This window comes from Macaca thibetana, chromosome 19 (genome assembly GCF_024542745.1).
Source record: "Macaca thibetana thibetana isolate TM-01 chromosome 19, ASM2454274v1, whole genome shotgun sequence".
Taxonomy (NCBI): domain Eukaryota; kingdom Metazoa; phylum Chordata; class Mammalia; order Primates; family Cercopithecidae; genus Macaca; species Macaca thibetana.
Window position 1 is genome coordinate 45,587,006 of NC_065596.1, and position 23,656 is coordinate 45,610,661.

At 52.5% G+C, this 23,656-nt stretch overlaps 2 protein-coding genes across 3 annotated transcripts in view; one reads left to right on the top strand and one right to left on the bottom strand.

The window, feature by feature from the left end:
• On the bottom strand, positions 1–23,497 carry TGFB1 (transforming growth factor beta 1). 2 transcript variants are annotated; one of them, XM_050768501.1, is made up of 7 exons: positions 22,236–23,497; positions 17,888–18,048; positions 14,650–14,767; positions 11,776–11,853; positions 11,489–11,639; positions 1,204–1,357; positions 1–297 (listed from the first exon to the last, which is right to left on the bottom strand). In XM_050768501.1, the coding sequence occupies exons 1-7, from the start codon at positions 22,588–22,590 to the stop codon at positions 139–141; spliced, it is 1,176 nt and encodes a 391-aa protein (XP_050624458.1). In that variant the 5' UTR covers positions 22,591–23,497; the 3' UTR covers positions 1–138. The 2 variants fall into 2 exon arrangements, with proteins under 2 accessions (XP_050624458.1, XP_050624457.1); XM_050768500.1 differs by having other exon boundaries at positions 11,489–11,636; positions 22,236–23,324.
• Positions 1–23,656, top strand: part of BCKDHA (branched chain keto acid dehydrogenase E1 subunit alpha) — a 446,963-nt gene that overhangs the window by 8,936 nt on the left and 414,371 nt on the right. The gene's annotated exons all lie outside the window — the stretch shown is intronic.

The window sequence follows — 23,656 nt, forward strand, 5'->3', positions numbered from 1 at the left end:
TCCTCTTTCCATCTTTAATGGGGCCCCAGGTGGGCTTGGGGCACGGGTGTCCTTAAATACAGCCCCCAAGGGCAAGGCAGCGGGGGCGGGGCGGGGCGGGGCCGGGCCTGCCGGGGTGGGGCGGGGCGGGACGGGGCCTCAGCTGCATTTGCAGGAGCGCACGATCATGTTGGACAGCTGCTCCACCTTGGGCTTGCGGCCCACGTAGTACACGATGGGCAGCGGCTCCAGCGCCTGCGGCACGCAGCACGGCGCCGCCGAGGCGCCCGGGTTATGCTGGTTGTACAGGGCCAGGACCTGCGGGCGGCGGGCGGGGTCAGGGCTCAGGGCTAGTGGAGGGAGGAAGATGGCCCTCCACTGCCCCATCCCCCACCCCCTACCGCGCCAGCCTCTCCCCGCATCCCTGTCCCCCTCTTCCCATCTCCAATTCGGTCTCTCTTATCTTCTAACATCCTATCTTATTCTGTCTCTCCCCATCTGTCTGATTTTCTTTTTGTGTTGAGACTGGGTCTCGCTCTGCCACCCAGGCTGGAGTATAGGGGCGCGATCAAGGCTTGCTACAGCCTCAACCTCCTGAGCTTAAGTCATCCTCCCGCCTCAGCCTCCGGAGTAGCTCGAATCACAGGCAAGCGCCACCACTCCTGGCTTTTTTCTTTTCTTTTTTTTTTTTTTTTGGTAGAGATGGGATCTCACTCAGCTGCCCGGGCTATTTTCGAACTCCTGGGCCCAAGCGATCCTTCTGCTTCAGTGTCCCAGAGTGCTGGTATTACCAGCGTGAGCCGCCGTGCCCGCCTGATTTTCTTTCTCAGTCTCTACCCTTCCTCGTCGTCGCCTCTTGCCTTGTTGTATGTCTTTGTCTCTCCTTGCTCTAACTCTGTGTTTGTATCTGCCTCTCTCATTTTGTCTCTCCATTTCTCTCTGCCTTTTTCCTTCCATCTCCCTGTCTTCTCCCCTTTACCCCCACCCCTCTGTTACTTCAGTTCTGTGGGCCTTCATATCTCATCTCCCTCTGCCCCCTGCTCAGAGCCCTTCTCTAGCTTCCTGCCTCTCTCCCCATCTCTTTATCCATTCCCTTTCCCACCCCATCCCTCTTTCTCCCCATCCTGCCAACTCACCTCTCTGACTTGACTTCTCTTTCTCTCTCCTCTTCCTCTGTCCTGGCTCCCCCCAAGCGCACCTCCTAGCCCGGTGGGCCAGACGTACCTTGCTGTACTGCGTGTCCAGGCTCCAAATGTAGGGGCAGGGTCCCAGGCAGAAGTTGGCATGGTAGCCCTTGGGCTCGTGGATCCACTTCCAGCCGAGGTCCTTGCGGAAGTCAATATACAGCTGCCGCACGCAGCAGTTCTTCTCCGTGGAGCTGCAGGCAGGAGAGACGCGTCAGGGGTAGGGAGGGGCTACCACCACAGGAGCGCTGTGCCCCTCCTCCCCAGGTGTGTGTCACCCTAAGTTGCCCCCCCAGCCCTATCTCCATCTGGGTCTCCCTTGCACCCCATGTTAATAACAACACAAATAGTCATGATAATCACTAACACAGATTAAGCACTTCCTCCAGTCAAGCACTGTGCTAAGAGCGATGTAATAATCTCATGCAATGCTTAAGACAAGTCTGTAAGAAGCCAGATGACCATCCCCCGGGGGGCTAAATAAATCATGGCATGCCCACACCCTGGAACATACAAAATAACACGGCTCCATGTAAACTGATCTGCTCTGTTTGTGCAACAAATGTTTATTGAGCTACTACTGTGTGCTGGGCTGGGATCTACTGGGGGCTGAGGACAAATGAAATAGATAGAAATAGGCTAGGCATGGTGGCTCAGGCCTTTAATCCCAGCACTTTGGGAGGATGAGGTGGGAGGATCGCTGGAGTCCAGGAGTTCGAGGTTGCAGTGAACTGGGATCACACCACTGCATGCCAGTCTGGACAACAAAGAGCAACACCCTGTCTCTAAAAAATTGTTTTTCAATTTTTTAAAAAGAGACAGAAATCTCTGCCCTCCAGGGTCATGCTATAAATTGTCATGTCACTCCTCTGCTCTGAACCTGGCTCCACCTCACGGCAAATGCCCAAGTCCTCACCGTGAGCCACAAGGTGCTAGCAAATCTGGCTGATCTCAACTCCCTCTCTCACGCCTACTCCACTCCAGCCACACTGGCATCCTGTCTGTTCCTCAGACAGTCTTATCTCAGGGCTCCTGCATCTGCTGTTCCCTCTCCATCTTGCTAGTCCCACAGATACCCACTCCAGCTTGTTCCTTCACTTCTTTTTTTTTTCTTTTTTTTTTTTTCGAGACAGAATCTCACTCTGTCTCCCAGGCTGGAGTGCAGTGGCATGATCTCGGCTCACTGCAACTCCGCCTCCCAGGTTCAAGCGATTCTCCTGCCTCAGCCTCCCGAGTAGCTGGGATTACAGGCGTGTGCCACCACACCTGGCTAATTTTTTGTGTGTTTTTAGTAGAGACAGGGTTTCACCATGTTGGCCAGGCTGGTCTCGAACTCCTGACCTCGTGATCCGCCCACCTCGGCCTCCCAAAGTGCTGGGATTACAGACCTGAGCCACCGCATCCGGCCCATTTATTCTTTTTAATTTGTTGTTCTTTTTAGAGACATGGTCTCACTCTGTTGCTCAGGCTGGTGTCGAACTCGGGCTCACGCGATCTGCATGCCTTGGCCTCCCAAAGTGTTGGGATTACTGGCATGAGCCACCGCACCTGGCCCCTTCACTTCATTTAAACCTTAGCTCAAATATCCTTCACTCAAGGACCCTTAACTCCTAAAGCGGTGCCTGGAATGCAGTAGGTACTCAGTAAATATCAGTTACATGACTGAACATCACCTCCTCGGAGATACCATTCTGAGCCATCCTTTCCAAAATATCCAAGTGACTGTTAGTTCCATTTAGTGCAATATGGTATTGCAGTTATGTAAGAAAATATAAAAATGCATGCATTTGAAATGGGGCAAAATCTTAATCACCGATGACGCTGGATGAGAGTTTACAGGCGTTCATTATCTTCATTGCTTTTGTATACATTTGAAATTTTCCATAATAAAGCAATTTAAATCAGAATAGGAAAAATAATAGTTCCCAATATCTATTACTCTCTGTCTGCCTTCTTCTGATTTGTTTTACTTCTTAGAACTGTCAAAGAGGCTGGGCGCGGTGGCTCACGCCTATAATCCCAGCACTTTGGGAGGCCAAGGCGGGTGGATCACCTGAGGTCAGGAGATTGAGAACAACATGGCGAAACCCCGTCTCTACTAAAAATACAAAAATTAGCTGGGCGTGGCAGTGCTTGTCTGTAATCCCAGCTACTCAGGAAGCTGAGGCACAAGAATCGCCTGATCCCAAGAAGCAGAGTTTGCAGTGAGCCAAGATCACACCACTGCACTCCACCCAGGGCAACAGGGTGAGACTCTGTCTCGAAAACAAAAGAAAAAAAGAAAAGAGAAAATGAAAGAAAAAGTTGACAGTGCTTTTTTTTTTTTGTGAGACAGAGTCTCGCTCGGTCACCCACGTTGGAGTGCAGTGGCGCGATATTGGCTCACTGCAACCTCCACTCATAGATTAGTGGGGCCAGCCAGGTGCGGTGGCTCACACCTGTCATCCCGGCACTTTGGGAGGCTAGGGCAGGCGGACTTGAGGACCCTGTCTCTACTAAAAATTCAAAAATTAGCTGGACGTGGTGGCGGGCACCTGTAATCCCAGCTACTCGGGAGGCTGAGGTAGCAGAATTGCTTGAACCCAACTTCAAGTGGCATCGGATAACCTGGAGGCAAGATAAAGCCTTTCCAAGAGCCACAGAAGCCTGAGAAGGAAGTCAAGAAACTGAGATCCCTGTGAACTCAGCCTGTACCACCCAGTTTGGTTGGACCTCAGTTTCCTCATCTGTTCAGAGGTAGGTGCTACCAGATCAAATACGGTGTTAACCTGAGGGCCAAGGGACCATCATGGGCAGGCTTGAGGAGGGTCCTGAGTGCCTGAGATCATATGCACATGCATGTATGTGTGCATGTATTTCTGGGGAAAAGGTTCCTGGTTTTCACTTTCTCACAGGAGGTTCTGAACTCACGAAAGGGGAAGAACTAGTGTCCAGAATCATCTTTTTTTTTTTTTTTTTGAGATGGAGTTTCACTTCTGTTGCCCAGGCTGGAGTGCAATGGTGTGATCTTGGCTCACTGCAACCTCCGCCTCCCGGGTTCAAGCAATTCTCCTGCCTCAGCCTCTCAAGTACCTGGGATTACAGGCATGCGCCACCATGCCCAGCTAATTTTTTGTATTTTTAGTAGAGGCTGGGTTTCATCATGTTGGCCAGGCTGGTCTCGAACTCTTGACTTCAGGTGATCCACCCACCTCGGCCTCCCAAAGTGCTGGGATTACAGGTATAAGCCACTGCGCCCAGCTCAGAATCATCTTTAATGCCTAGTTCAACCCTAGCTGGCGTTCTGAGGTCCTAGGATTTGAACAGTCTGTGATACTGTTATCCAAGTCAGCAGCTCTCCACATGGGCTCCCAGGACCAGCGGCAGCATCACCTGGGAACTGTGGGAAATGCAGATTCTCAGGCGGCACCCCAGGCCACTGAAATCAGAAACTGTGTGTGGGACTGGGAACAACAGTCTGTGTTGAACAAGCCCTCTAGGTGATCCTCTGACTTATTTTCTCAGGATGCATTTGGGGCCTACCCTGCACTGGGCCTTGGGATACGCACAGCCCTTGCCCGTGCCAAGCCTCTTCCGTCCAGTCGCACAAGACCTAGGCTGGGTGCAGTGACTCATGCCTGTAATCTCAGCACTTTGGGAGGCCAAGACCGGTGAATCGCTTGAGCCCAAGGAGTTTAAGACCAGCCTGGGGAGCATAATGAGCCCTGTTTCTACAAAACTTTTTTAAAATAAAAGTCCCAACAGAGACTGTTGAGTAAAAGATCTACTTAGGGCCCCAGGGGAGGCCCAGAGGCCTCACATTCACCTTGGATGTTGGAGAAAGGGGTTAGGAAGGAGGTAGTGTTCGAGCTGCCTTAAGAACAAATTTTCCTTTGAAAGTTTTTTTTTTTTTTTTTGAGATGGAGTCTTGGTCTGTTGCCCAGGCTGGAGTGCAGTGGTGCAATCTTGGCTCACTGCAACCTCCACATCCCAAGTTCAAGCAATTCTCCTGGCTCAGCCTCCCGAGTAGCTGGGATTACAGGCACGCACCACCATGCCCAGCTACTTTTTTTGTATTTTTAGTAGAGACCGGGTTTCACCATGTTGGCCAGGCTGGTCTCGAACTCCTGACCTCATGTGATCCACCCGCCTCGGCCTTCCAAAGTGTTGGGATTACAGGTGTAAGCTACCACACCAGGCTGGAAAGTTTCAAATGCACACAAAAGCAGCTTCAACAACGATCAACTCATGGCCAATTTCCATTGCATCTCTACCCCTATCCACTATCTCTCTTTTTTTTTTTTTTTTTTTTTTTGAGACAGGATCTCACTCTGTCACCCAGGCTGGAGTGCAGTGGTGCAATCACAGCTCACTGTAGCCTCCACCTCCTGGGGTTCAAGCCAACCTCCCACATCAGCCTTCTGAGTAGCTGGGACTACAGGTACACACCACCAGGCCCACCATATAGAGAGAGATATATATATTGTTTTGGGGAGATGGGGTTTCACCATGTTGCCCAGGCTGGTCTCCAACTCTTAGGCTCAAATAATCCTCCTGCCTTGGCCTCCCAAAGTGGTGGGATTATAGCTGTGAGCCGCTGCACCCAGCCGACATTGGTTTATCTCAAAGCACATGCAATCCACCAATGTTGCTTCATCCATAAATATTTCAAATGTATCTCTAATTAAGACTACTTTAAAACACAGTCACAATACCATGTAAGAAAATTAACAATTCATTGATATCATCAAATGTCTAGACAGAGTTCATGTTTACCCAACTGTCTCATAAATATCTATTTCTTTAAAAGCCTGTGTAAATAAAGATTCAAGTAAGGTCTACACATTGCAATTGGTTGATATCTCTTTTAGGAATTTTTTTTTTTTTTTTTTTTTTTTGAGATGGAGTCTCACTCTGTCACCCAGGATGGAGTGAAGTGGTGCAATCTCGGCTCACTGCAACCTCTGATTCCCAGGTTCAAGTGATTCTCCTGCCTCAGTCTCCCAAGTAGCTGAGACTACAGGTGCCTGCCACCATACCTGGCTACTTTTTGTATTTTTATTTTATTTATTTATTTATTGAGATGGAGCCTCACTCTTGTTGCCCAGGTGGGAGTGCAGGGCCTTGATCTCAGCTCACCTCAACCTCTGCCTCCTGTGTTCAAGCGATTTTCCTGCCTCAGCCTTCCTAGTAGCTGGAATTACAGGTCCCCGCCACCACGCCCAGCTCATTTTTGTATTTTTAGTAGAGACGAGGTTTCACCACATTGGCCAGACTGGTCTTGAACTCCTGACCTCAGGTGATCTATCCACTTCGGCCTCCCAAAGTGCTGGGATTACAGGTGTGAGCCACCACACCCGGCCTAATTTTTGTATATTTAGTACAGACAGGGTTTCACCATGTTGGCCAGGCTGGTCTCCAACTCCTGACTTCAAGTGATCCACCTGCCTCAGCCTCCCAAAGTGCTGCGATTACGGCCATGAGTCACCATGCCTGGCCTCTCTTAGAACTTTTTTCAAAATCTACAGAATCATCTCTCTCTCTCTTTCTATATATATTCAGGGTCAACTATATATAGACTGACCCTTGGACATCATGGGTCCAATTACACAATTCACCACTGACAGGTGAATTATTCTTCCACCTCTGCCACCCGTGAGATAGCAAGACCAACACCTCTTCTTCCTCGTCCTCAGCCTACTCAACGTGAAAACCTTTATAAGCCACTTCCACTCAATGAATGGAAAATATACTTCCTCCTCCTCATGATTTTCTTAAGAACATTTTCTTTCCTCTCTTATTTTATTTAAAAAATACAGGCATAGGCCGGGAGCAGTGGCTCAAGCCTATAATGCCAGAACTTTGGGAGGCCAAGGCTAATGAATCACCTAGGGAGTTGGAGACCAGCCTGGCCAACATGGTGAAACCCTGTCTCTACTAAAAATACAAAAATTACCTGGGTGTGGTGGCATGCGCCTGAAATCCCAGCTACTTGGGAGACTGAGGCAGGAGAATTGCTTGAACCTGGAAGGCGGAGGTTGCAGTGAGCCGAGATCACTTCACTACACTCCAACCTGAGCAACACAGCTAGGCTCTGTCTCAAAAACAAAAACAAAAACAAAACAAAAAAAACCAAAGAATACGGCCAGGCACGGTGGCTCACTCTGCAATCCCAGCACTTTGGGAGGCCGAGGAGGGTAGATCATTTGAGGTCAGGAGTTCCAGAGCAGCCTGGCCAACATGGTGAAACCTCACCTCTACTAAAAATACAAAAGTTAGCCAGGCATGGTGGCAGGTGCCTGTAATCCCAGCTACTCAGGAGACTGAGGCAGGAGAATTGAACCCCTGGGAGGTGGAGATTACAGTGAGCCGAGATTGTGCCATGACACTCCGGCCTGAGTGACAGCAGCAAAACTCCGTCTCAAAAAAAAAAAAAAAGGATATAGGACATAATACATAAAATATGCAAAATATGTATTATTCAGCCGGGCGCAGTGGTTCATGCCTGTAATCCTAGCACTTTGGGAGGCTGAGGCAGGCGGATTGCCTGGGCTCAGGAGTTCGAGAACAGCCTGGGCAACACGGTGAAAACCTGTCTCTACTAAAATACAAAAAATTAGCCGGGCATGGCGGTGGTCACCTGTGGTCCCAGCTACTCAGGAGGCTGAAGCAAGAGAATCACTTAAACCCAGGAGGCAGAAGTTGCAGTGAGCCAAGGTGGCGCCACTGCACTCCAGCCTGAATGACAGAGTGAGACTCCATCTCCAAAAATTTTTTTTAAAAGTATTAATCAACTGTTTATGTTATGGATAAAGCAGAATTCCGGTCCACACTAGGCTATTAGTAGTTAAGTTTTTGAGGAGTCGAAAGTTGAATTTTGGCCAGGCGCGGTGGCTCACGCCTGTAATCCCAGCACTTTGGGAGGCCGAGGCGGGCGGATCACGAGGTCAGGAGATCGAGACCATCCTGCCTAACACAGTGAAACCCTGTCTCTACTAAAAATACAAAAAATTAGCTGGCCATGGTGGTGCGCGCCTGTAGTCCCAGCTACTCGGAGGCTGAGGCAGGAGAATGGCGTGAACCCAGGAGGCGGAGCTTGCAGTGAGCCAAGATCGCGCCACTGCACTCCAGCCTGGGAGACAAAGCGAGACTCCGTCTCAAAAAAAAAAAAAAGTGAATTTTGGCTGCATGGGGGGTCAGCACTCCAAACCCCTATTGTTCCAGGGTCACTGTGTGTGTGTGTGTGTGTGTGTGTGTGTGTGTGTGTGCACGCTTTCCCCTTATTTGCATTGTATTTGATGAAGAAACTGGGTCAGGTTTCTCGCAGTCTGAGTTTTGCTGACCATTTCCTCTGTTCTTGTCTTTCTAGGAAACTGTTAGCATCTACAGTCCTGATCAGATTCAGGTTTGATTTTGATTTTTTGTGTGTGTGTGTGTGAGACAGGGTCCTGCTCTGTCCTGAAGTGTAGTGGCGTGATCCTGGCTCACTGCAATCACAGCCTCCTGGGCTCAAGCACTCCTGCCTCAGCCTCCCAAGTAGCTAGGACTACAGGCACACACCACCCAGCCCAGCTAGTTTTTTGTTTTTCTTGTAGAGAGACGGGGATTACCATGTTGCACAGGCTGGTCTTGAACTCCTAAGCTCAAGCAATCTGCCTGCCTTGCCCTCCCAAAGTGCTGGGCTTACAGGCATGAGCCACTGCACCCGGCCTTCAGTTTTGATTTTTCGGCAAGACTTCCCAGGCGACGTTGGGTTCCTCCCTACAGAGGCTCACATGGCTGGCTGTCTCCCTTTGTAATGTCAGCTGCTGTTGGCACTCAAGACCTCAATTTGTGGCAGGGTGCAGTGGTTCATGCCTGTAATCGCAGCACTTTGGGAGGCCGAGGTGGGTGGATCACGAGGTCAGGAGTTCGAGACAGCCTGACCAACATGGTGAAACCCAGTCTCTACTGAAAAAAAACAGAAATTAGCCGGCTGTGGTGGCACGTGTCTGTAATCCCAGCTACTCAGGAGGCTGAGGCAGGAGAATCGCTTGAACCTGGGAGGCAGAGGTTGCAGTGAGCCAAGATCACACCACTGCACTCCAGCCTGGGCAACAGAGAGAGACTCCGTCTCAAAAAAGACCTCAATTTGTTCATTCACAGGGTTGCTGGGCTGATGGCGGTAAGATCTGGTGGTGAAGGAGCCTGGAAGCAGGGCTGATTTTCTGGCAGGAAAACAGCAGGTAACAAAGCCCAGAGACACCACCAAAATATTTTAAGCAGGGGAGGAATAAAGTCAGATGATCACTCTAAATTTACAACATACTAACTCTCCATTTCAACTTTCTAGGAATCCAACATTTCAGCTTTCTTTTTTTTTTTTTTTTTTTTTTTTTTGAGACGGAGTCTCGCTCTGTCGCCCAGGCTGGAGTGCAGTGGCCGGATCTCAGCTCACTGCAAGCTCCGCCTCCCGGGTTCACGCCATTCTCCTGCCTCAGCCTCCCGAGTAGCTGGGACTACAGGCGCCCGCCACCTCGCCTGGCTAGTCTTTTGTACTTTTTAGTAGAGACGGGGTTTCACCGTGTTAGCCAGGATGGTCTTGATCTCCTGACCTCGTGATCCGCCCGTCTCGGCCTCCCAAAGTGCTGGGATTACAGGCTTGAGCCACCGCGCCTGACCACATTTCAGCTTTCTTAGATTGCAGTATTAGCATTCCAGCATCTTATGATTCTAACATTCTGACAGCATCTTCAACTCTCTAGGATTCATACTTTTCAACCTTTGAGGATCTTGGCATTCCTGAATTCCAGTATGCCAATATTGCATCCCAACATTCCAAAGTTCCGAGCCATCACTCAAGAGGTTCAAGCTGCCACTTTCTTTTCTTTTTTTTTTTTTTTGAGATAGAGTCTCGCACTGTTGCCCAGGCTGGAGTGCAGTGGTGTGATCTCAGTTCACTGCAACCTCCGCCCCCCAGGTTCCAGGGATTCTCCTGCCCCACCCTGGGTACCTGCAGAGCTACTCAGCTGGGATTACAGGTGCTCGCCACCACACCCGGCTAATTTTTGTATTTTTAATAGAGATGAGGTTTCACCATGTTGACCAGGTTGGTCTTGAACTCCTGACCTCAGGTGATGCACCCACCTCAGCCTCCCAAAGTGCTGGGATTATAGGCGTGAGCCACCGCGCCCAGCCTGCTGCCACTTTCTATTAATAAAATCCCGGCATACTAATATTCTAACATTCCAACATTGAGTTCCAGCATGCTGGGATACCAATATTCTGCTTTCTCCAATTCCAACATTTGTGGATGTGAATGTTTCAAAACAGAATTCTACCGCTGTGAGCCCAATATTCCAGGACTCCAACCCGCCAACACTGGTATCCACAATCGGCCAGCAGTGCAGAATTCCACATGGGCCATCTTCCCATTCCGAATTCCCAAATTCTAGGATCCCAATATTTCAGCTTCCCTTGAGTCCGACATTCTCCATTTCCGTAATTAACACCAAATTCTAGCATTCTAGAACCTCAACCTGCCAACAGTTTAGGGATTCACGATGGTGACCTTCCAACTTTGAATTCCAACAACCTCAGGGTTCAACTTTCTAACATTCTGTGATTCCAACACTCCAAAAAGAAAGCAAGGCTGGGCATGGTGGCTCACACCTGTAATCCCAGCACTTCGGGAGGCTGAGGCAGGTGGATCACAAGGTCAGGAGATCAAGACCATCCTGGCTAACATGGTGAAACCCTGTCTCTACTAAAGATACAAAAAATTAGCTGGGCATGGTGGCACATGCCTGTAGTCCTAGCTACTCGGGAGGCTGAGACAGAAGAATCGCTTGAACCCGGGAGGCAAAGGTTGCAGTGAGCCAAGATTGCACCACTGTACTCCAGCCCAGGTGACAGAGCAAGACTCTGTCTCAAATGAAAAAAAAAAAAAAAAAAAAAAGCAACCTGATCCCAACCTTACAAGAATCCCAGTTCTTTTTTTTTTTTTTTTTTGGGGGGGGGTGGGGCTTTTTGTTTTTTGTAGCTGGGATTATAGGCGCCCACCTCCACATCTGGCTAATTTTTGGATTTTTAGTAGAGACGGGTTTCACCATGTTGGCCAGGCTGGTCTCCAACTCCCGACCTCAGGTGATCCACCTGCCTCGGCCTCCCAAAGTGCTGGGATTACAGGCGTGAGCCACCGCACCCAGCACAAGACTCTCGGTTCTTACACCCAGACCTCATCCCCTGAGCCCTCCAAGCTAAAGGAGACAGACGCCCAGCCAGGTGTCCCACCTGGAGCACCTGGTCAGCAGATGGCAGTCATGCCCCCAGCCTGGAAGGTCTCCATTCAAGGATACAAGGCTCACCTGAAGCAGTAGTTGGTGTCCAGGGCTCGGCGGTGCCGGGAGCTTTGCAGATGTTGGGCCCTCTCCAGCGGGGTGGCCATGAGAAGCAGGAAAGGCCGGTTCATGCCATGAATGGTGGCCAGGTCACCTCGGCGGCCGGTAGTGAACCCTGCTTTGGTGTGGGAGTCAGGGGATAGAGGACATACACACACACTCTCAGAGGGATAGATAAGTGGGGCGTGGGGCAGATGGGGACACACACATGCACACACGTCACAGCTGGGCACGGCCAGGGAAGCAAGCCTCACCGTTGATGTCCACTTGCAGTGTGTTATCTTTGCTGTCACAGGAGCAGTGGGCGCTAAGGCGAAAGCCCTCAATTTCCCCTGTAGGAGTGGGGAGAGGGAAGCCAGTCTGAGAGTGCAGCTTACCCAGCCCCTGGAGGAAGAGGAAGGAAGGAGCAAAGCCCAGGGGGTTCCTTCCTGCCTCCCCCACCCACCCCACTCTGCCCACTCGCTGCAGCTTTTTTTTTTTTTGAGACAAGGTCTTACAGCCTCAACCTCCCAGGCCAAAGCAATCCTCCCATCTCAGCCTCCCGAGTAGCTGGGACCACAGGCGCGTGTTATCATGCATGGCTAATTTTTTTTTTTTTTTTGAGATGGAGTCTGGCTGTGTTGCCCAGGCTGGAGTGCAGTGGCATGATATCAGCTCACTGCAACCTCTGCCTCCCAGGTTCAAGCGATTCTCCTGCCTCAGCCTCCCAAGTAGCTGGAATAACAAGCGTGCACCACCACGCCCGGCTAATTTTTTGTATTTTTAGTAGAGATGGGGTTTCACCATGTTGGCCAGGCTGGTCTTGAACTCCTGACCTCAGGTGATCCACTGGCCTCAGCCTCCAAAAGTGCTGGGATTACAGGCATGAGCCACTGCACCTAGCCTACACGGCTACTTTTTAAATTTTCTGTAGAGACAGAGGTCTCGCTATGTTGCTCAGGCTGGGCTCAAGCAATCCTCCCGCCTTGGCCTTCCAAAGTGCCAGGATTACAGACATGAGCCACTGCACCCGGCCAGCATCAATCTCTTGAATGAATGAGTGAATGATATTTTCTAAGCTCCCACGATGTGCCGAAGCCTATGCTGTGTGCTTGGGACTCAGCATCGACCAAGACAGATGAAATCCTTCTAGACCTTTATCGAACAGCCCAGGACACTCCTCTCGGTGCCCACCTGCTCCCTAATCCCTATTTTTTGTTTCTCATTTCTTTTTTTTCTTTTTTTTTGAGATGGAGTTTTGCTCCTGTTGCCTAGGCTGGAGCACAATGGCGCGATCTTGGCTCACTGCAATCTCCGCCTCCTGGGTTCAAGCAATTCTCCTGCCTCAGCCTCCCAAGTAGCTGGGATTACAGGCACCCACCACCACGCCCAGCTAATGTATTTTTAGTAGAGACAGGATTTCTCCATGTTGGTCAGGCTGGTCTTGAACTCCCGACCTCAGGTGATCCACTCACCTTGGCCTCTCAAAGTGCTGGGATTACAGGCGTGAGCCACTGTGCTTGGCCCACTAATCCTTATTTTTTCTTTCTTTTTTTTTTTTGAGACTGAGTCTTGCTCTGTTGCCCAGGCTGGAGTGCAGTGGTGCGATCTTGGCTCACTGCAAGCTCCGCCTCCCGGGTTCACACCATTCTGCCTCAGCCTCCCAAGTAGCTGGGACTACAGGCGCCCACCACCATGCCCGGTTAACTTTTTCTTTTTTTGGATTTTTAGTAGAGACAGAGCTTCACCTTGTCAGCCAAGATGATTTCGATATCCTGACCTTGTGATCCACCCTCCTTGGCCTCCCAAAGTGCTGGGATTACAGGCGTGAGTCACCGTGCCCCCAATCCCTATTTTTTCATGTGGCCAAACTACTATTTATCCTGTGAGTCTCCACATAATCACGCTCACCCAGCAAGCCCTCCTAGACTCCCCAGATGGGTCTGGGAGCCTTCTCTGGGCTCCCAACAGCGCTTAGGGCATCCCCCATCCTGCATGCCTCTCTGTCCCAGCCTTGTCCTCTCGGCCCGTGCCTCCCCGTCCCATCCTCAATCATTCTAGGTCATTCCTGCCTGGTGGGGCAAGATCTCTTCGGTGTCCAGAAGTGACTGTGGGCCCCATGAGGGCAGAACTGAGGGCTGTCTTGGTTACCACTATGTCCCCCACACCACCCAGCACAGGGCCAGAGGGCCAGACACACAGCAGGAACCTGTGGGCAATGATTGAATAAAAGCATATATGAGAGGGAGGTGAGGGAGAGAGATATGGGCACCATGGCCCCGGCCAGGAACTGGACAGAGACAGTCATCTCTGGGACAGATCAAATGAGTTAGGCTCCCTGGCCTCTGGGCCTTTGCACAGACTGTTCCCCCTTGCCTGGAACACTTGTTTTTCTTTTTTTTTGAGATGGGATCTCACTCTTTCGTGTAGGCTGGATTGCAGTACTGTGATTATGGCTCACTGCAGCCTCGACCTCCCAGGCGCAGGTGATTCTCCCACCTCAGTCTCCCAAGCAGCTGGGACTATAGGCGCGCGCCAGCATGCATGGCTAATTTTTGTATTTTTTTGTAGACACCGGGTTTTGCCATGTTACCCAGGCTGCTCTCAAATTCCTGAACTCCAGCGATCCATCCTCCTTAGTCTTCCAAAGTGCTGGGATTATAGGTGTAAGCCACCGTGCCCAGCCCCAGAATACTCTTACACCTCTCCTTTTCCTGACCATTCTACTCATCCCTTCAACATCAGCTATGGTGCCCCTCCTCCAGGAAGCCCTCCCTGATTCTGGGCTGGGTCAGGTACCTTCTTTGGGCTCCCCATCCCGGTCCCACCCACTCTGGGTCATCACTGCCTTACAGATCTGTTCCCCAGCTACCCACCCAATGAACTATATGAGCTCTATGAGGGCAAGGATGGGGCTGATTTGGTCATTGCTCTGTCCTTAGCATCACCCATCACAGGGCAGGGCAGAGAGGTGCTCAGGAAACAGATTAGCCAATCACTCGGGTTTCCAGGCCACAGAGGGGAGCCAGGTCTCAGTACTTTCACACCAGTATGGGGCGGAGAGGGATCCTAGGTAAAGTGACCCCAAGACAACACAATGGGGTGCACCCCACTGAGAAACAGGGGTGGGACACACAAGTGATCCTCACCTCCGCGGCTCAACCACTGCCGCACAACTCCGGTGACATCAAAAGACAACCACTCCGGCGAGTCGCTGGGCGCCAGCAGCCGGTTGCTGAGGTATCGCCAGGAATTGTTGCTGTATTTCTAGAGGATGATGAAGTTGGGAGAGAGACAGTGGGTATATGCTGCCACGCCCCCTCATATACTAACTCAACCCTTCACCCCATCTGCTTCCAGAAAGTTCCCACGCACTACCTTCTCAGACAGCCACGCTGTGTGGTCCTGTGGCACCCATCCTCCCCCACAGCACCCGTGAGAGGAAGGGTGGAGAAAACGCCCAGGCTGCGGTCAAGACACCTTCACACAGCTCAGTCGAACGTGTTTTCTTGCCTTCTCCGGCCTGTTTCCTCATTGGTGAAATGCTAAGCCCCACTCAGCATGGACAGCCCACAATGCTAAAATTCTGCTGCTAACATTCTGGGCCGGGCACAGTGGCTCACGCCTGTAATTCCAGCACTTTGGGAGCCCAAGGCGGTGGATCACTTGAGGTCAGGAGTTCAAGACCAGCCTGGCCAACATGGTGAAACCCCATCTCTACTAAAAATACAAAAATTAGCCAGGCATGGTGGCGTGCGCCTGTAGTCCCCACTATTTGGGAGGCTGAGGCAGGAGAATTGCTTGAGCCCGGAAGATAGAGATTGCAGTGAGCCAAGATCCCGCCACTGCACTCCAGCCTGGGTGGCAGGATGAGACTTCGTCTCAAAATAATATTAATAAATAAATAAATAAATAACAAATACAATAAAATTCTGCTGCAAACATTCTGGGGTTTGCTGAGCATGCAGTTCTGCAAATGTGACACCCTGAATTCTAAGTCAGTAACTTAGAAGTCATTTTGTGATTCAAATGTTTGATAATATCCCAAGATTTCCACATTTAATGAGCCTGAGAAGCTTTAGAAGACTAATGTTCTATAAACCCAAGAGTCTGCCAAGCCGCACCTAGATGCTGGAGGCACCCAACATCTGTGTAGTATAATTTTCTGGGCTGGGCGCAGTGGCTCACGCCTGTAATCCCAGCACTTTGGGAGGCCGAGGCAGGCAGATCACCCGAGGTCAGAAGTTCGAGACCACCCTGACCAATATGGAGAAACCCTGTCTCTACTAAAAATACAGAATTAGCTGGGCGTGGTGGTGCACGCCTGTCATCCTAGCTACTCGGGAGGCTGAGGCAGGAGAATCGCTTGAACCCGGGAGGCAGAGGTTGCAGTGAGCTGAGATCGTGCCATTGCACTCCAGCCTGGGCAACAGCAGCAAAACTCCACCACAAAAAAAAAAAAGAATTTTCTGGGGCTGGATAGACCACTCCAGGGCCTGCAGAATAAAGCTGAATTCCCCAGACTCCAAGAGGCCAAGCTAACATAGGACAAAGTTCTCTCACTATGAAAGTCTGAAATCTACCATCGTATGAGTTTAACATTCCCTCTGATGTGGATTCTAGCTCATAGAAACTGCTAGAGCCTCCAGCCCTTCCAGATGCCCCAGTCCTCTTGGAAGCTCCCTATCTTCTAGAGCAGTGCTGTCCTAAAGAACTTTCTGGAAATGTTCTTTTTCTGCAACATCCAAAATAGTAGCTGCTAACCACATGTGACTATAGAGCACTAGAAATACAACCAGTGAGAATGAGGATTTGTTTTTCATTTTTATTTTTTGAGACAGAGTCTCGCTCTGTTGCCCAGGCTGGAATGCATGGTATGATCTCCGCTCACTGCAGTCTCCACCTCCCAGGGTCAAGCGATTCTCCCGTCTCAGCCTCCTGAGTAGCTGGGATTACAGGTGCCCGCCACCACACCTGGCTAATTTTTGTATTTTTAGTAGAGATGGAGTTTCACCATGTTGGCCAGGCTGGTCTTGAACTCTTGACCTCAAGTGATCCACCCACTTGGCCTCCCAAAGTGCTGGGATTACAGGCATGAGCCACCATACCTGGCCTATATATATATTTTTTGAGACAGGGTCTCGCTCCATCACCCAGGCTGGAGTGCAGTGGTGCAATCACAGTTCACTATAGCCTCGACCTCCTGGGCTCAATCAATCCTCCCACCTCAGACTACTGAGTAGCTGGGACTAGAGGCACACATCACCGTTAACAGGCTAATTTTAGTATTTTTTGTAGAGACCAAGTTTCAAAATGTTTCCCAGACTGGTCTTGGACTCCCGGGCTCAAGCAATCTGCCTGCCTCGGCTCCCCAAAGTGCTGGGATTAGAGATGTGAGCCACTATGCCTGGCCCTAAATTTTTAATTTAATTTTAAATACTTTAAATTTTAATAAAATTAAATGTGACTAGCGGCTGTCACATTGGACAGCATGATTCTAGAGTCCCCAACCTTTTCAGAGATCCCAACTTTCAAGAATCCTGTGTCCTTAAAGAGTCCAACTCCTAAGATTCCAGCCTTCTAAGTGTTTAACGTCCTAGGATGCAAAGAGTCTGAATGTTTAAAATTGCTCTAGATTCCTGGTGCGGAGGCTCATGCCTGTAATCCCAGCACTCTGGGAGCCTCAGGTAGGAGAATCACTTGAGGGCAGGAGTTCGAGACAAGCCTGGCCAACATGATAAAACTTTATCTCTACTAACAATACAAAAATTAGCCCAGTGTGTTGGTGCATGCCTGTAATCCCAGCTACTCAGGTGGCTGAGGCAGGAGAATCACTTGAAGCCAGGAGGCGGAGGCTGCAGTGAGCCGAGATCAAGTCATTATACTCCAGCCTGGGCGACAGAGCAAGACTCCATCTCAAAAAAAAAAAAAAAAAAAAGGCAAGGCACAGTGGCTCACGCCTGTAATCTGAGCACTTTGGGAGACCAAGGCAGGTGGATCACAAGGTCAGGAGTTCAAGACCATCCTGGCCAACATGGTAAAACCCCGTCTCTACTAAAAATACAAAAATTAGCTGGGTATGGTGGTGCACGCCTGTAATCCCAGCTGCTTGGGAGGCTGAGGCAGGAGAATCACTTGAACCTAGGAGGCGGAGACTGCAGTGAGCTGAGGTCGTACCACTGCACTCCAGCTTGGCAACAGAGCGAGACTCTGTCTCAAAAAAGAAAAAAAAAAAAAAGAGTCCTAGGACTGTATGGTCTGTATTCCTCTATCCTTCAGGGACCATCTAGGTGGACCTTGTAGCCAGCACACCCACAGCCGCCCCGCTGGTCACAGCTCACCCTCTCCAGCCCATGCCCTGACCTTCCTTCTGGCTCATGTCCTCACCTGGTACAGCTCCACATGCTGCTCCACTTTTAACTTGAGCCTCAGCAGACGCAGCTCTGCCCGGGAGAGCAACACAGGTTCAGGTACTGCTTCTCGGAGCTCTGATGTGTTGAAGAACATATATATGCTGTGTGTGCTCTGCTTGAACTTGTCATAGATTTCTAGCAGGGAGAAATGAAGGGAGGTGATCAGGGGTTTGGCAGAGGTGAGGGGAGCTGGTGCTCCCAAGTCTAGGAGTTTTGGAGCTGACAACTCTGGGGTGGAGTCAGTCACTGATACCTTTTATTTATTTATTTATTCTTTATTTTATTTTATTTTTTGAGATAGAGTCTCGCTCTGTCACCCAGGCTTGGAGTGCAGTGGCGTGATCTCTGCTCATTGCAACCTCTGCCTCTCCAGTTCAAGCAATTCTCCTGCCTCAGCCTCCCAAGCAGCTGGGACTAAAGGCGCATGCCACCACGCCCAGCTAATTTTTGTATTTTTAGTAGAGATGGGATTTCACCATGTTGGCCAAGATGGTCTCGATCTCCTGACCTGGTGATCCACCTGCCTTGGCCTCCCAAAGTGCTGGGATTACAGGCGTGAGCCACCGCGCCCAGCCCTGACTGTGATACTTTTTAGCTGTGTGACCTTGAGGAAGTGGTTTCTCCCCCTGGGGGTTTGTTTCCTCCTCTGTAAAATGGGTCCTAACCACACTCCTCTCTCATGTAGCATCATCTGTCAAGTCGACTAAGGCTGGCACTAAGGGGAACCACTCTGTTTGCTCTGGCCTTCCTTGCCCCAAATGCAAGAGCCCCTAAAATGCAGAGTAAGGATCAAGGGCACAGGCTTTGGACTCAGATAGTGCCTCTGCTCCCTCTCGGCTGTCTGACCATGGGCAGTTAACACCCTCTTTCTGAAGTCAGTTTCCTGTTATTCTTTGAAAACCAGCAATAACATTAAGCTCCCTGCACTCCCACCCAGACTCTGTGTAACCTTGGGCAAATGAATTCCTCTCTGAGCCAGGTGCTCATCTGTAAGGCAAGACAGAGCGACTCTAGAACCCATTCCAGGATTATAGTGGGAAATTAGATGACCCAGGTCAAGCCATGTGGCACCAATTCTGTATACACTGGTCACTCAATCATGTATACATTTAAGAGCACTGGCTGGGCACGGAGGCTCACACCTGTAATCCCAGCACTTTGGGAAGCCGAGGTGGATGGATTACCTGAGGTCGGGAGTTCGAGACCAGCCTGGCCAATATGATGAAGCCCTATTTCTACTAAAAATACAAAAATTAGCCAGGCATGGTGGCGGGCACCTGTAATCCCAGCTACTTGGGAGGTTGAGGCATGAGAATCGCTTGAACCTGAGAGGCAGAGGTTATAGTGTGCCGAGATTGAGTCACTGTACTCCAGCCTGGGTGACAGAGTAAGACTCTGTCTCAAAAAAAAAAGCAACAACAATTAAAAAAAAACCACAAACAGCGCTATTTACCAGATGCTATTTAAAGCACTTTACAAAGATGAAGACATTTAACCTCACAACCTTATACTATTATTATACCCATTTAATAGATGGAGAAACTGAGGCACCAAGATTAAGTAATTTGCCCCAAGGTCACATAGCTGCAGACTGGGATTCAAACTCAAGCTGTCTAGTTCCAGAGACTGTGCTTTTTTTTTCCCATCCCCCCCACCAAGAGACAGGGTCTCACTCTGTCCCCCAAACTGAAGTGCAGTAGCACAACCATGGCTCACTGCAGGCTGGAACTCCCGGGCTCAAGGGATCCTCCCACCTCAGTCTCCCAATATGTTGAGATCACAGGCATGAGCCACCGCACCCACCCAGCTAGAGACTGTGCTCTTATCCCCTAAGTGATTGTTCTACTTTTTATTATTCGTTTTCCACCCTTAACTCCCTTCCCCAGCTGGTTAGGGAAAGTGAAGTTCATTCTGGGTAGGAACGGCTGTAGTGGGGACAAAAGGAATTAAGGTGTTTTCTTTTCTTTTTTGAGACGGAGTCTCTGTCGCCCAGGCTGGAGTGCAGTGGCACAACCTCCGCTTCCCAGGTTCAAGTGATTCTCCTGTCTCAGACTCCCAAGTAGCTGGGATTACAGGCGCCGCCCGCCACCCCGCCCAGCTAATCTTTGTATTTTTAGTAGAGACGGGGTTTCCCCATGTTGGCCAGGCTGGTCTGGAACTCCTGACCTCAGGTGATCCACCCGCCTTGGCCTCTCAAAGTGCTGGGATTACAGGCGTGAGCCACGGCGCCCAGCCAAGTTATTTTCTAGTTTAGGAAAAGTTTGGGGTTGAGGATGAGGGAATAGGCCATGAACTCCTGGATCAACTGGGGCAACTGCTTCCAGCCTCCTATAGTGGGGGTGTGAAAAGAGACTGGTGAGAAAGCCAGAGGAAACAGCTTCCTAGGGCGCCCTTAGATCCTCCTCCTCTTCCCCAGTCTCCCTCCCCACCCAGCCCCAATAAGCCCTATTCTTGGCCCGGAGGTTACTCAGCAAACCCCAAAGGAAAGGCAGAGCCTTGGCTGGGGAAGACAGATAGGGAGGAAGAGAAAGAGGAGGGAAAGGAAGGGTTGGAGGGTGCTGCGGAGAAGGAGAGGCGGTCAGATGCTAGAGACAGAGAGGACCGTGGAGGAGAAAAATAGAAAGGGAGAGAAAATAGTCGCAGAGACAAAAACCATGCGTGGACAGAGAGACTAACGGAGACGAAAAGAAAGAGGCAGATGGGGACACACGTGCGAGAAAAGACACATGTGCATTTGTTGGGGAGAAGAGGATTGGAGGTGCCAGTGTTAAAGGAGCCTCTACAACGAAGGTGAAGCACGGAAGATAAGGCAAGGCTGAGACTTGGGTGCAGTGTGCGCGTCATTGGGCTGGAGCCGTAAACTGGCGCAAGAATGGGCCGGCGACCGGCAAGCCCACACCGCCCAAAAGTCAGTGAAACCTAAGGGATCTTTCCCAAAGCTCTGAACCACGCAGGACGCCTGGGTCCTCGCATGGATGGACGGGGCCGGCTCAGTGGGAGCCCCGCCCGTAGCTGGGGTGAGGAGGGCGGGAGGCGCCGCAGCCAGGAGGGCGGGGACCAGACCTGCCCCGTCTCGCCCCGGGCTCCGCGCGCGATCCCCGCCCCCGCCGGGGGCATGGGAAGGAAAGGGAAGGGAGGAGAGTGAGGCGGCCGGACGCTGGGGTTTCCCCAGCCACCTCGAGAGGAACTGGGGCTTTGGGGTCCAGACTGCCAGCATTTAGCGCAGCGGGGTCCTCCTGCCCCTTGGTGGAAGCGCAGGCTCCTCCCCCCGCGCGTGGCACCCACGTGGGGCTTTCTCACTCCTCCCAGCTTGGTTTTCTCACCTCGGTCTTGTAGAGTCACTCTCCACCCAGCACTTCCCCTGCGGCTGGACTCCGCTCAGCCCATTCCCCTGCATCCTGCGGCGAGTGGCGGGACGGGCGGGGGGCGCTCAGTGCTCGCGGCGTGGATGGCGCTGGGTATCTCTCCTCCGCCCCGCTCACACCACCTTTCCCACGCTTGTCTCCCCTCTCGGTAAAGCTCTTCCCATGACCCAGGATTCTAGGTCTTCTGGAAGCTCAATTCCTCCTCTGGGTTCCCCACTCTGTCCCTCACATCCCCGTGTGAAACACCGAGGACACCTCTGCATCCCGGGCACACTCCTGGGTCTCCGCTCCTCTCCCGCTTGCCTCCTCCTTCCAATAACCTCCCGTCCCTTTCTCCCCACATTTATCACACCCACCTCTGTTTCTCTTTCTACGACTCTCCCCCACCCCCGCATCCCGCGTGTTCCTCGCAGCCTCTGGAAATGGGTCCGCTCTCACTTTTCTCGCACCCCCTAGGGTTGCCTTCATCCAGCTTTTCTGTCCTTGAATCTTTCCACCTCAGGACCCCCAAGCTCTGGGTCAACTTGCCCCAGTGCCTCTCCTTTCCCAAATGCTGAGGTCTTCGCTTCTCCCACACCGGGCTCCCCTCTCCCCCCTCTCCTACCCCACGACCCCCTCCCCAATTCAACGCGTCCTGGAGGAGGGAGCCTTCTACCGTCCCCCTATTGCTTCTATCCCTCTAGGGCACTACCCCCACGACCCCGCATGTTTCTGTCGCCCTCTAGAAGCGGTCCACTTCGCTATCTCCTCCTCTCCAAGATCAGATACCTGGGGGGTAGGGGACTCAGTGCCATCCTCTTTCGGACACCCCCCTCCCACCATCCCACGTTCCCTTTGCCCCGGGGGGTCCTCTTCCTCCAGCCAGTTTCCTCTGCCAGTCACTTCCTACCCGTGGCCCCGGCACTCCGGCGCCCCCTGGGGGCCCCCCTCCCGGCTCCCCTGCCCCTCCGAGCTCACCGTTGTGGGTTTCCACCATTAGCACGCGGGTGACCTCCTTGGCGTAGTAGTCGGCCTCCGGTTCGGGTTCCGGCTCCGCACTCTCCCCGGCCACCCGGTCGCGGGTGCTGTTGTACAGGGCGAGCACGGCCTCGGGCAGCGGGCCAGGCGGCACCTCCCCCTGGCTCGGGGGGCTGGCGAGCCGCAGCTTGGACAGGATCTGGCCGCGGATGGCCTCGATGCGCTTCCGCTTCACCAGCTCCATGTCGATAGTCTTGCAGGTGGATAGTCCCGCGGCCGGCCGGCCAGGCGTCAGCACCAGTAGCCACAGCAGCGGTAGCAGCAGCGGCAGCAGCCGCAGCCCGGAGGGCGGCATGGGGGAGGCGGCGCCCCCCGGCACTGCCGAGAGCGCGAACAGGGCTAGTGTGGTGGGGAGGCCCCGCCCCTGCAGGGGCTGGGGTTCTCCCGGGAAAAGGTAGGAGGGCCTCGAGGGAAAGTTGAGGTCCTCAGGGAGAAGGGCGCAGTGGTGGAGGGGAGGCTTGGACCGGGGGTGTCTCAGTATCCCACGGAAATAACCTAGATGGGCGAGATCTGGTACCAGAAGGTGGGTGGTCTTGAATAGGGGATCTGTGGCAGGTCGGAGAGAGATCCGTCTCCTGGAGGAGAAAAGGTCTAGGATGCGCGGGGGCTCAGGAGACAGGCCGGGGATGAAGGCGGCGTGCAGGGGGTGCGCCCGAGGTCTGGGGAAAAGTATTTGCGGGAGGCCGGGTCGGCGACTCCCGAGGGCTGGTCCGGAATGGGGGCGCCTGAGGGACGCCGTGTAGGGGGCAGGGAGGGAGCAAGCGTCCCCGGCGGCAAAGGGAGGCGGTCTGGGGTCCCCAAGTCCTGCCTCCTCGCGGGGCAGCGTCGCGCCAAGAGGTCCCCGCGCCTCCGGCTCCCAGCGGCAACGGAAAAGTCTCAAAAGTTTTTTTCCTCTTCTCCCGACCAGCTCGTCCCTCCTCCCGCTCCTCCTCCCCCTCCTCCCTGCAGTGGCGGGGGCGGCAGCGGCTCGTCTCAGACTCTGGGGCCTCAGGCTGCTCCTCGGCGACTCCTTCCTCCGCTCCCGGCCGAGGCCGGCCCCGCGGGCGGCTCAGAGCCGGGGGGGTGCCCCGGACGGGGCGTCCCCCCTGCCCCCGGCCGGGGCCCTCGCTGTCTGGCTGATCCGCGGAGGGAGGTGGGAGGGAGATAGCCCAGGGCGCGAAGGGCGGCGGCGGCGGGGACCGGCTGGGTCGGCGGGGGGTTTTGAAGCCGCCCCGGCCCCACCCAGGAAGCGCACGGGGCGGGAGCGCGGGCGGCCCCCAGGGGGAGGGCATGGGGGGGCTGGGCCACAGTCCTCATCTCGCGTGGGCGGGCTCTGAGGGGGGTCCCTTCAGCCCTGGGGGAAAGGGGCGGGCACCCCGGCT